Genomic DNA, 13,858 nt, shown 5'->3' on the forward strand with positions numbered 1-13,858 from the left:
TATATCTTAGATGATTGAGAATTTTTTGCCCAAAGTTCTGAATTATAATCCATAACCAGAGCAATAAGAATATCAAAATAAATGAGATGTTAGAATAAACACAAAGAATTGGTAACAATATGATCATCTACATGTGCAGTGTTCAATTAACTTCAGGATTGGGATCTCACCAAATTATCAAGCTCTAGCTTCTTTCATGTAGTAATTAAATCTCTCAGAACAGAAGTACCATGAAAGATTGAGTCTGTGTGATGAAGAGAATGAATAAATCAACATTTACTGTGGCAGTCACCTCCTATTCCAACCTGTCCACCTTGTTCTTCAGCTTCCCCATCTCACATCACTCCAGAGACACAGACCTATGATCTTCAATATTTGAAGTAGGTAGACTATTCAAGATTTTTCAGGAATGTTGCATTTGGCAGAAAGCTTTTCATTAAAGAGACAGCACCAAGATGAATTTGTAGATAAATACTGACTGAGAACACATAAACTGAACTAGGTATTGCTTTCATTCTCATTCAAGCGCCTCACCTTAACTATCACCAGAGACTGGGACTTTTCTCTCGCTTTCTTTGAGCTGGCAGCCTCAGAAATAGGAGTTCATTGTCTTCCCTTCCCTTGCTCTTAGATCTAGGGAGCCAAGGCCAGTACTCAAGCTGACTTCGGCAAGGCGGAACTTATGAATGGGAGGGCATTGCAGTAAGAGGGAAGGGCAGAGGGAGGGGCCCAGAAGTCACAGTAAAATCTAGAATTCTCTATGAGGCTGAGGTAGTCCTACACCCCAGAGCAGAGGGGGCGCTAGAGACGCAGCCCTGGCAGTCGGCCTCTCTTAGCCCTATTATTGGTGATCGCTCTCACTTCCTCCCAGGGTGCCTGAGGAAGGTAAAGGGCTTTATCTGAGGCAGCTAGATCAGCGAAAGGGAAAACGAAGTCCCAGTTTCTGGTCGGCTTCCAGGTGAGGAGTTTGGCAATGAGAGAATCATTACCTCAGAAAAAGTGTCCCCTCCCCCTCCTCCAAAACCCCTCACTCTTATTCTCAGTCTTGAGAAGGTCTGAGGAGAGCGGGCTAACTGAGATTTTTGTTTATTTCCACCTCTAAGGTTAGAGAAAATAAAAGGAAGGCTAGAGAAAATAAAAGCGGGAAGTCCTAGTTTAGTAAAGAAGGGGAAGGGGACCCTAAAATCAGTAAAGGCGAGGAAACTTAGTTGGAGACCGAGACTGCGTCTTCCAGAAGACGCAAACATGGAGTCAGGTAGATGTGAGCCGTTCTTTCTTATTTGGTATAGGGCGGGGGTGTTAAGAGTCTTGGCCTGAAGTGTGTGGGGAGCCAGAGGTGGCTCCGGTAAGCAAAAGGGGTATCATGCTTAACAGGGAATCAAGGGCAGAACCTTCAGTGAGTTTTAAGGAAATCACCAAGAGTGAGATGGCCCAGAGCCTGACCCTACCATAAGTCTGGGAAGCCCAAATGAGGGGCATCAGGCAAATTTCCGCGAGGATGTGGGAGTCTCTTGAGGATATGAAGACCTGGGTCATGGGTCCTCGAGTCAACATAGGGAAGCTTCCCAGTTATAGCCAGGTTTCAAGGCAAGAAATTGAGGGACCCCAGGTCCTGCTGGAAGCCTGTGATGTTTGTGCACTACCAATGTAACTGGTACTTATTATATCCCATGGTATTGGGTAGGGGACAATAGTGTTGAGAGATATTTTTTAATAAAGGCATGATGTAAGGTCCGCTGTAGGAGGATTTCTAGATATTTCCAGGAGTTAAGGTGAGAACCATAATGTCTGAGGGAAACATTAAGAAGAAGATACCACAGAATCCATCTCTTATTTTCCACCTTGGGAGGCAATGCACAGATGAGGTAGCCCTCATATCCTCCTAGGGAGTCTTAGGAGATGCCAGCAGGAAGAGAGAAGTTTGGCATAAAGGGAAGATTCAGAGGTCAAAGGAAGTGTTGAAGAGACCATTCACCATTCTATAGATAACAAAGAATCAGATCCCCACCAATGTATTTAGCACTAGAGGGCCCAGAACAGGGCTATCAGGATGAGGCTGTCACTACTATGTATCAAATTTAAGAGGGGTAAGGTATTTGGTATGAGAATTAGCTACCAGTCAGAAGAAAGGAGATGTACCAGGCACTACCTGGACATCAAGCAAATTCTCCAAATGAGAATTGTATACCCAAGCATGCCATGATAGAGAGGGCTCCTTGTAACTCTCAGTTGTGGAACCTCTGACAGGAATGTAGGATGAGAATGTCCTTTACTTCTTCCTCTGGGGTCTCAGGGGCATGTTGGCTTTTTGGGTTGAAGTATCAACTTGAGAGCAGCAAAAGAGAGAGGCCCAGGACTTGCCAACAGTTGATGTTGAATGGGATGACTTCCCACACCTCAAAACAGAGCCTCCACTACCACTCCAATACACCCTGGCAGGGACAGTCTGTAGCCTAAGACTCACTGTGCCTTCCAGGAGACAGGTTTATTAGACTATGAGCATTGTGGGTTCCTAAAGCAGTGCTCTCCCAGAAACCTGCAGAAGTGGCTTTAGTTAAAGCCAGGGAGGTAACTCCCTGCTGAAAGTGCTCTTACAATTTCATTTTCCCTCCTCCAGGTGCTTGCATCACCAGTCATCCTGCCCATATTCCTTCTATTGTCCCTAATCTGATTCATCATGCCTCGAGGTCTGAAGAATAAGTTCCTTGCCCGTGAGAAATGCCAGCAAGCTCGAAGTGATCCTCAGGATTTTGAGGATTTTGAAGCAGCAGCAGCAGCAACAACAGCAGAAGGGTTCTCCTCTTCTCTCCACAATTCACCTGGTACTGAGTCACCGAGCAGTCCCCAGGATCCTGAGAAAGCACAATCTACCACCACTGCTTCTGCAGGTGTTTCTTGCACTACATCTGATAAAGTTTCTAATAGCCAAAAGGAGGAAGGGAAAAACACTTCTGAGGCCACACTCTCCACTGATGATTCCTGTGAAGATCCTCTAACTGGAAAGGTTGGGTTGTTGGAGCAGTTCCTCCTCTACAAGTATGAAATGAAGCAGCGTATTACTAAGGAAGATATGCTGAAAGTTGTCAACCAGAAGTCCAAAAATGAGTTTGCTGAAATCTTCAAGAGAGCCTGTGAGCATCTTGCAGATGTCTTTGCAGTTGATGTGAGGGAAGTTGACTCAACCAATCACTCATACAACCTTGTCAGCAAGCTGAAACTCCCCAACAATGGGAGGATTCGTGCTGGCAGGGGATTACCCAAGGCCGGTCTCCTGATGAATGTCCTGGGTATGATCTTCATGAAGGGCGACTGCGCCTCTGAGGAAGACATCTGGAGATTCTTGAAGATGATGCATGTATATCCTGGGAAGAAGCATTTCATCTATGGAGAGCCCAAGAAGCTCATCACCAAAGATTTGGTGAGGCTAAAATACCTGGTGTACCGGCAGGTGGTCAACAGTGATCCTCCACGCCATGAATTCCTGTGGGGTCCCCGAGCTCATGCAGAAACCAGCAAGATGCAAGTCTTGGAGTTTTTGGCTAAGATTAATGAGACCGCTCCTAGTTTCTTCCCAACCCTTTATGAAGAGGCTTTGAAAGATGAGAAAGAAAGATCCCAAACCACGGATGCAACCAAGCCTGAAACTACTGCCAAAGCTAGTGAAGTTCCCAAGGCCTCATGTCCAGCAGCTTCTCTCACACCTGTTGAAGTTTGAGTCATTTTCATCATCCAGATAATAAAATATGACATCACAATAGGGGTTTTCTTGAAAATATAAGTGGGCTAATAGACTGCAGGAAAAAAAATTAAAACCTCATCAATCCTGGCGTTGTCTAATTGTTTTTGTCTTTTGTTTTATGGAGTTAAATGTTCTGATCTTTCTTTGGCTTATTCAAAAGTGTAGAAGAAATTAAATCTTTAAAAAATAGTCTGTGTTTCTTGACTCATTCGCCAAAATTAATTGAATATATGCTGTTTGGAAGTCTCTGTGGTAGAATGGGATACTGAAATGAAGCAGACTCAGCCTCTACTTGTAGAATTTTGTTTTTGAGCCTACAAGCTGTAATCATACAAGAAAGTTGCTGAACTGCCCTATATAACTCAGAGGTAAAGTAAAAAGTGGATGAAAGTATTCCTTATGAGAGCAATTAAGTGGAAATTTCATGAGCAAGGCAGTTTGGGGCTTTAGGAAACTGTGAGTCCTCAGTGGGATATAAATTTTATTTAAGATGGGTGTTAGGTTAGTTGAAGCTGTGGAAGTGGTGAGTAAATTCCATGCTCTCAGATGGTATACCTCAGAGTTAAGAGGCAAAGTCCTGTAACTCTGCTTGGGCTGCCATAACAAAATACTATAGACTGGAAACTTAAACAAAACACACTTATTTCCCACAATTCTTGAGCCTGGGAGCTCCAAATTCAAGGTGCCAGCCTATTTGGATCCTGGTAATGGTACACTTCCTGGCTTGAAAGCAGCCACTATCTCGCTGTGGCCTCATAGAAGAGAGAGACAAATCTAGTCTTTTTCCCTATTGTTATAAGGACAATAATCCCAACATGGGTGCCCACCCTCATAATATCATCTAAACTTAATTATTTTACCAAAGCACTACCTTTAAATATTATTGCATTGGAAATTGGTGCTTTAGCATAGGAATTTGGACAGGCATTGGCACAAAAACATTCAGTCTATAATATAAAATTGCCCAATAATTTGCTTTGGAATTGTGGGTAAACAAGAGTCAAATCTTCACCTGAGCAAGCAAGAAACTCCCTGAACTGTTTTCAGTGCTGATGAACACAGTTTGTGAACTGGGTATACACATTTTCTCTCAAGAATTTCTGAGAAATAAGGGTAATAATTCCTTGAGGTAAGATGTACAGGAGCCACTATGTTTGTACCTTTTCCTTGAACTGGAAGAGCTAGATCCTATTGTATTAAAAAGTCATTTTAATTAGGTTATTTTGAGTGTAGTTTAACAAATTTTAAGTGAGGGATAAATTTTGCTGAGAGTATAATGAATGTAAATAGAAATGGTTTATATGGGCACTTGGGAGGGAAGTACTTGTTCCTTGATACTAATTCTAGGATCCTAAGTTACAAACAGTTGGAGGAGACAATCTTACACTAAAATAAGTGCTCTCACAGGACAAATTTACAATTTTACTTACTAGGGAGATTTTTTGGCTTATTCAATCTCCTTTGTATAGGAGTATCCCATATTCTCTGACATCTCGATTTTTTAAAATGTTCATAATGTGGTGGGTGGTTTCATCTGGGATACAAGGAGATGCTATCCTTTAAATATTGGGCAATACTTTCAAGTAATCTTGCTATGTATTATATGTGTATTTCATACACTTCTACAAAATAGGGCTTACCAATTTAAATTGGCAGATGATGAACTTGCATTTTCTCAAGTTCACAAAACTGGCAGGTAGTAAAGCTGGGGCTATGCTCCTAATCTGAATTTGTCTAGACCTCATACTATTCCTCCAACCAAAGGCAGACCTTTTTGTCTTTTAATTCATTTTTTCTCACTATTCCAAAATGGATCTCAGGCAATAAAAAGGCACTTGCAGCCAAAGTACTAAAAGCAGGCCTATTATGGGAAGGTAAATATGAAAATAAATTAAAATTTGAGAAATTTCCCTGGGTTTAATTTTCCTAGGAGCCTCCTACTTTAATGTCCATAGCCCCTGAAAGCTCACACTGCCCAGGAATTGGTATTCTGTACAGCTTTAGCTCTTTCCATCATTACAGCCTCCTTCCTCTGAGACTTCTCCAGTGTACACTCCTTCCAACTATGGAACATTACCTGCTGACCAGCTCTTAACTGCAGCTTCCTATGAAGGCTATACTTTTTTTTTCCAGTGGAGCAAACATTCCTATCACTTCCTATCACAGTTATTTAGAACATTCCAACGCCCTAGTGGTTGGCCATGACCTTCAGTATGTGTGTATATCATCTTTGTATTTTTGTTTATGTGATAAGTTAGATAAATTACACAATCTTACTTCCTCTCTCCCTTCCTCATTTTCTCATTCTTTTCCTTATTTTTCAAATATTACTTTTAATAGGTGGTTTGAATAGTGTATTAGTTTGCAAATTACTTTGTTTACTCATTTATTGTGTCTGTATATCAGCTTAAAAGTAGGAGTTTTTACATTAGTGAAGTAAATGGGGATGCTTTCCCTCTTATTTTGCAATTAGATGGAATCAGAATAGATGTTTGGAAATATGAGAAGACTCAGCAGTAAAACTGTTGGAATCAAGAAATAAAGCATGGGCTGGGATTGTGGCTCAGCAGTAGAGCAGTCGCTTAGCACAGGCAGGACCTGGGTTCAATTCTCAGCACCGCATTCAAATAAAGGCATTGTGTTGTATCCATTTACAAAAATATTTCATTCTCTCCTCCCACCCTCTCTCTCTCCCCCCTCCTTAAAAAAGCAAACAGAGATAAAAAATTAACAATTCCTGTATTCACTATCATTTGTTTGTTTGTGTTTATTTATTGTAGTAATGGGGTTTGAACCCAGATGTTGGAGATGAGCAACATCTCCAGCCCTTTTTGTTATTTTGAGACAGGATCCCACTAAGTTGCCCAGGCTGGCCTTGAACTTGTGAATATCTTCCCTAAATCTTCTTAGTTCCTGGGAGCTTTACCTTACCAGGTTTTCCCTATTGTTTTCAGTATTCTCTTCTGCAAAGTTAAATGGCATGTACCTAGATTTGTTTAGCTTACTTAAGAAATTAGGAGAAATTAACTCTTATTAAATTAGATATTATGCTCATTGGGTCATTCAGTCTCTTAACATTAATCAGGTATCTGCTCTTTGAAATATACTGTGTTATTGTTGAGCATGCTATGATTTTTTTAAGAGCAGTTATCTCACAGGAAAGATGGTAAGATAATGGTAGACCAGAGGGTCAACATAAGATAAATAATAAAAGACTTGGGGTCCAGATTAGTACAGTGAAGTGACAGTTAAGTGTAAATTCTCTAAGGCTTTTACATGTATTTGGGAAACTGCAAGTTCATCAGTGGGACTGAAGTTTCAGTTTACCATGGCTTAGGTAGATAAAGTTGTGGAAATGAGGAATTAAGGTTAACCTTTCAAATGAACAAGCTGTTAGAGTTATCACCATTTTCACTAATTCTATTCTATTCTGCTATTTTTAAGAAGAAACAATCTTAACTTCTGTGACTGTGAAGTATTTCACAATATTATGTTCCTCTACATGTTTGAAGTGGGAATGGTAAAAGGTTGTATGTTGCTGGCATTAAAAAAAAAAAAACATGCTAAATGTCACTCTGTACATAATGGCATTTTAAACAATAGTAAAAGGAATACATGACTAATTTTTAGTTCTTCATTACTCTATCTGGTCTCATTAACCCTTTGAAAGTAAAAAATATTTAAGAAGCTCATTCTTCTACAATAATGCTAAATCATACAGAACTTGTAAAGTATATTTTTACATAAGATCATAAATTTTTCCTGTGAGTTATTTTCCCTCATTGCTAATATTACCACATTACATAGCCAGTAGAGTATCAAAGTCATTAGTATCCTTGGAAGTCTACGATACACTTACAATATGTCTAGGGACAGGTTACATAAATAAAGCATTCTATTCACAATCCCACTTGTATGTAATTATTAGAAAAACATTTTAAAATACCAATTTAACAATAGCACTATATAATTTATGATGGTAGGATAGGCTTTTTTTTAAACTACGCTGGATAATAAATTAGAAATACCTATTTTTACAAAAAAAATGTATACTGTGATTACTGATGTGAGTCCCATCAGAATTAGCATGTACAAAACTTTCACTACATGAAGAAAAGTTTGTTAAAATTGAAATTTAAACCACAATATTAAAATACTGCATGAATCTAAGCCACCTGCTCTCCATTGATAGCAGGTGGCTTGGATTATACTGTTATTCAAGCAATATGTGAAAATTTTAGAGTTTGCTATACATATATCATAGGTATAGTTCTCATTTTAGTAAGATTTTTAAAAAATCAAATATGACTAGGTCATGATATGGTCCAGTTGTGTATAAAATTTCTTTTAGAGAAACAAAGGATTTCTTTGGACCAATGCATAAAACAGAAGCTAAAATTTCTTCCTTTGACTCACATTTAGGTAAGCATACTTATTCCAATTCTCAAAACACTCATTTACTTGAGCTACTGCAAATGGGAAATTATGCATTTTGAAAAAAAAATTAAATTACTTTTTGGATTGCATTTTATATAGCATAACTTCTTTAATGTAGCTGGGGCAGTTTTGAATTAATTGAAGAAAACTTATATTAAGTAAATTTCTTAATTCAACAAAGTATTCTAAATGATATGGCACACTATTCTTGGTGTCAATACCATTCTGTTTTTGTTAGTGTTGTTCTGTAGTATAGTTTAAGTTCTGGTATAGTGATGCCACCTGCTTCACTCTTCTTGCTAAGGATTGCTTTAGGTATTCTGGTTCTCTTATTTTTCCAGATGAATTTCATGACTATTTTTTCTATTTCTATGATGAATGTCATTGGGATTTTGAATGGAATTCAATTAAATCTGTATAATGCTTTTGGTAGTGTTGTCATTTTGGCAATATTAATTCTGCCTATCCAAGAACAAGGTTGATATTTCCATCTTGTAAGATATTCTTTAATTTCTTTCTTTAGTATTCTGTAGTTTTCATTTTAAAGGTGTTTTACCTCTTTTCTTAGGTTGATTCCCAAGTATTTTATTTTCTGAGCCTATTGAAAATGGGGTGGTTTTTCCTTGTTTCCCTTTCTGTGGATTTCTCATTGATATACAGAAATGCCTTTGATTTATGGGTGTTGACTTTGTATCCTGCTACTTTGCTAAATTCATTTACCAGTTCTAGAAGTTTTCTGGTGGAATTTTTTGGGTCTTCTAAGTATAGAATCATATTGTCAGCAAATAGTGCTATTTTGAGTTCTTCTTTTCCTACCCATATCCCTTTAATTTCTTTCATCTGTCTAATTGCTCTGACAAGAGTTTCAATAACTATGTTGAACAGAAGTGGTGAAAGAGGGCATCCCTGTCTTGTTCCAGTTTTTAGAGGGAATGCTTTCAATGTTTCTCCATTTAGAATGATGTTGCCCTGGGGTTTAGCATAGATAGCTTTTATGAAGTTGAGATATGTTCCTGTTATTCATAGTTTTTATACTGTTTTGAACATGAACGGGGGCTGTATTTTGTCAAATACATGCTTTTTCTGCATGTACTGAGATGATCATATGATTCTTATCTTTAGGTCTATTGATGTAAATTACAATTCTTGATTTCCATACATTGAAACAAACTTGCATTCCTGGGATGAACCCCACTTGATCATGGTGCGCTATCTTTTTAATATGTTTTTGTACTCAATTTGCCAGAATTTTTTTGAGAATTTTTGCATCTATGTTCATTAGACATATTGGTGTGAAATTTTCTTTCTTTGATGTGTCATTGCCTGGTTTTGGAATCAGGGTGATATTGGCCTCATAGAATGAGTTTGGAAGTGCTCCCTCTTTTTCTATTTCCTGAAATAAGTTAAAGAGTATTGGTATTAGTTCTTCTCTAAAGATCTTGTAGAACTCGGCTGTGTATCCATCTGGTCCTGGGCTTTTCTTGATTTGTAGGATTCAAATGACAATTTCTGTTTCATCATTTGAAAAATGACCTGTTTAAATTATGTATGACATTCTGATTCAATTTGGGCAAATCATATGACTCTAGAAATTTATCAATGCTTTTGATATTTTCTATTTTATTGGAGTAAAAGTTTTAAAAATAATTTCTAATTATCTTCTGTATTTCTGTAGTGTCTGCTGTGATATTTCCTTTTTCATCAAGTATGTTAGAGAGTTTTCTCTCTCCTGCTCTTTGTTACATGGCTAAGTGTTTGTCAATTTTATTTTTTTAAAGAACCAACTTTTTGTTTTGTCAAGTTTTTCAATTGTTTCTTTTGTTTCAATTTCATTGATTTTATCTCTGATTTTAATTTTTTTCCTGTCTTCTACTAATTTTGGTATTGATTTGTTCTTCTTTTTCTAGGATTTTGAGGTGTGCTGTGAGGTCATTTATTTGTTTTTTTTTCCTTCTTCTTTTAAGGAATGAACTCCATGCAATGAACTTTCTTCTTAGCACTGCCTTCATAGTACCCCTCACATTTTGTTATGTTGTATCTGTGTTCTCATTTACCTCTAAGAATTGTTTAATCTCCTCCTTGATGTCTTTTGTAATCCATTGTTCACTTAGTAGCATATTATTTAGATTACATGTGTTGGAGTCATTTTTATTTTTTATTTTATGATTTATTTCTAATTTCCTTCCATCAAGATCTGATAGAATGCAGGGTAGTATCTACTTTTTTTATATTGGCTAAGAGTTGCTTTGTGGCATAATATATGGTCTATTTTAGAGAAGTATTCATGTGCTGCTGAGAAGAAAGTATATTTGCTCATTGAAGGATGAGATATTCTATATATGTCAGTTAAGTCTAAGTTATTGATTGTATTCTTGAGTTCTAGTTTCTTTGTTCATCTTTTGCTTGGAAGATTTATTCAGTGGTGAAAAAAAGTATGTTAAAGTCACCCAGAATTATTGTATTATGGTTTATGTGACTCTTGAACTTGAGAAGAATTTGTTTGATGTATGCAGATGTTCCATTGTTTGAGGCATATAAATTTATTATTGTTATGTCTTTTGATGAATGGTTCCCTTAGTCAGTATGAACTATCCTTCTTTATCCTTTTGATTAAGTATGGCTTGAAGTTTACTTTTTTTGATATGAGGATGGAAACCCCTGCTTGCTTTCACAGTCTATGTGAGTGGTAAGACTTTTCCCAACCTTTCACCTTCAGTCTGTGGATATCTTTTCCTATGAGATGAGTCTCTTGGAGGCAGGATAATGTTGGGTCTTTTTTAAAAAAATCCAATCTGCCAGTCTATGTCTTTTTATTGCTGAGTTTAGGCCATTAATGTTCAGGGTTATTATTAAGACATGATTTGTAGTCCCAGACATTTTTGTTTATTTTTGGTAATTAACTTGGTTTCTCCTGTGATTAATTTTCCTTTAGTGTAATACCTCCCTCTGCTGATTTTCATTGTTGTTTTCAATTCCTCTTCATGGGATATTTTGCTGAGGATATTCTGTAGTGTAGGCTTTCGTGTTGTAAAATCTTTTTTTTATCATGGAATATTTTTTATTTCATCATCAAATCTAAAGCTTAATTTTGATGGATATAAGATTCTTGGTTGACATCCTCTTTCTTTCAGAGGTTTATATATGTTCTTCTGGATCTTCTAGCTTTCAGGTTCTCGGTTGAAAAATCTGTACATAATCTAATTAATTTCCCCCTATATGTAATCTGATTCCTTTCTCTCGTGGCTTTTAATATTGTCTTGTTATTCTGTATGTTAGGCATTTTCATTGTAATGTGCCTTGGTATGGATCTCTTGTGATTTTGTACATTTGACATCCTGTAAGCTTCTTGAATTTGGTTTTCCACTTCATTCTTCAAGTCTGGAAAATTTTCTGATATAATGTCATTGAATAGATTGATTGTTCCTTTGGTTTGGAACTCTATGCCTTCCTCTATCCTGATAACTCTTTAAATTTAGTCTTTTTATGCTATTCCACATTTCTTGAATATTCTACTCATGTTTCCTACCATTTTCACTGTGTGGTCTACATTCTTTCAAGATTATATATTTTCTCTTTATTGTCTGAGGTCCTGTCTTTCAAGTGGTCTAATCTGTTGCTGATGCTTTCAATTGAACTTTTAAGTTGGTTCATTATTTCTTTCATTTCAAGAATTTTTTAGAACCTCTATCTCCCTACTGAAGTAATCTTTTGCTTCTTATATTTGGTTATGTAGCCCTTTAACAAAATGATCTTTTGCTGACTATCTATACTATTTTATATCATCCTTTAATTTGCAGAACATTTTAATTATGTACATTCTGAACTCCTTCTCTGTAATTTCTTCTGCTGTGCTGGCCATGGATTCTAATATTGTGGTATCTGGTTTGTTTGGGTATTTTCATATTGCTTGTGTGTCTTACCTTCTAGCACTATGGATCCTAGGTGTTACCGGTTTTACCCTACAGGATCATAGTGCCCCTGCAGGGATCCAATACCTCTCCTTTGATGTGAAGGGCAATGTTTTCAGATCTCAATATAAATAATAAACACCCTAAAAACAAATGTTTGCTAATAAGACTTTTAAAGTTTGGTCATAATGTACAGAAATGGTGAATTGAATTATTATCTACAATATACTCAGTAGGTTTGTAAAAGGTTTTACAGTTTCTGATGGTGGACAAAGAACTGGGGGTGAGGAGTAGGATGATATGCTGAGGAGGTAGGAGGTGAAGATGTAGAGTTTTTATATCTTAGGAAGTGTGAAAGAGAAATCTAAAGAGGAAGGTTAAAAGCAGGAGAAGGGAGAGGAAGTAATTTGGGGTAGACAAGTATGTGGGAAGACATTAGAGTACATAAAACAAATACACATACATATTAAGAAAAATTAAAAAATGTTAAAATAGTAGAATTTGGTAGGAAAAAGTTAAAAAATAAAAAGAATATACAGCATAACTGTGATATTCAGATATCCCAGTCCTCAAAATCCTAATTCACGCAAAGTACTTGGTTTCACTATGTTGGGAATGTGAGGAAGAGAGAGTGGAGTGGGAGAGGAAAACAAAGAAACAAAAAAATCTTGAAGGAAAACACAGGGATTGTTTTGGTTGGAAAATTGTTATACAAAATACATGTATGAAGTTGTGAGAAAAAAATATAGCATTACCCTAGATTAAGTAGAGAGAAGTGGAGGGAGGGGAGGGGAGGGGTTGGGGAGATAGGAAGGATAGTAGAATGAAACAGACAGTATTATTACTGTGTGTATATATGTGACTGCATGACCAATGAGATTCTGCAACCTGTATACTCAGAAAAAATGAGAAATTATATCCCATCTGATTCAAATGGATGATATGTCAAGATCACTGCACTATCATGTGTAACTAAGTCAAACAAACAAACAAACAAAAAATCAGTATCTCTCCTGCTTTCCTTCTCATCCAGTAGGTGGGGTCATCTGTTAGCTTGTATCTCCACCCTCAGGATAGTGAAAGTAACCAGGGTGTCACTGTGCTGGGGTAGCAGCTGCTGGGGAGAGAGGGGAGTTAGAAACTGGGCACTTGGCCAGCAGGAGTTCCATACTGGGAGTTGCACTGAAGATGGTGAGGGAGGTGACCCAAGATGGAGGCAAGTGCTTTCAGCCATGAGGTGTCCGGTCTGGTGGGGAGAGCCAAGTGATGGTGTTGAGCTTGTAGTATGTGGCTATCAGCTGACTTTGGAGCCTGTGTGAAGTTCCCTGATGCAGGCAGGCTACTGTGCATAGGGGACTATCTCATGCTGCTGCAGAGACCAAAGATGGCTGCGACCAGGGGAGCCCCATGCAGGGAATGGAGGTCCACAATGGAATGGCGACCAGAAGCTGCTGGGTATCCTGTGTGGGAATGGTGCCAGTGATTTCTGCTCGGGTGGGTGGCTGAAAGTTCTGCATGGTGGGTGTTGATGGTTCCACTCGGGTACCCTGTAGTCCTGCCTGGGCAAGTATTTGGGAGACCTACTCTGACGCTGTGTCCTGGAGTCCTGCATGGGCACACTGGCCATGATTCCTGCGTGGGAGTAGAAATATTGCTCACAGGGATGTAGTATTCTCACTACTTGAGACCCAGGTCACAGAGCAACACAGAATGCTGCCTCCCTCTGGCCTGTCATCTTGGATGTCCTAAAACACTATTCTTTACAAAACAAAAA

At 37.8% G+C, this 13,858-nt stretch overlaps 1 protein-coding gene and 1 pseudogene across 1 annotated transcript; both read left to right on the forward strand.

Annotated features, from left to right (window-relative positions):
- Window positions 1–2,677: 2,677 nt before the first annotated feature.
- LOC143639349 (melanoma-associated antigen B5-like) lies at window positions 2,678–3,660 on the forward strand. Its single transcript, XM_077107512.1, is given in 2 exon segments — window positions 2,678–3,613; window positions 3,616–3,660. Coding segments are annotated over 2 exon segments (981 nt in total).
- Window positions 3,661–13,369: 9,709 nt separating this feature from the next.
- The window catches only part of LOC143639350 (large ribosomal subunit protein eL6 pseudogene), a 47,208-nt pseudogene continuing 46,719 nt past the window's right edge, over window positions 13,370–13,858 (forward strand).

This window comes from Callospermophilus lateralis, chromosome X (genome assembly GCF_048772815.1).
Source record: "Callospermophilus lateralis isolate mCalLat2 chromosome X, mCalLat2.hap1, whole genome shotgun sequence".
Lineage (NCBI taxonomy): Eukaryota > Metazoa > Chordata > Mammalia > Rodentia > Sciuridae > Callospermophilus > Callospermophilus lateralis.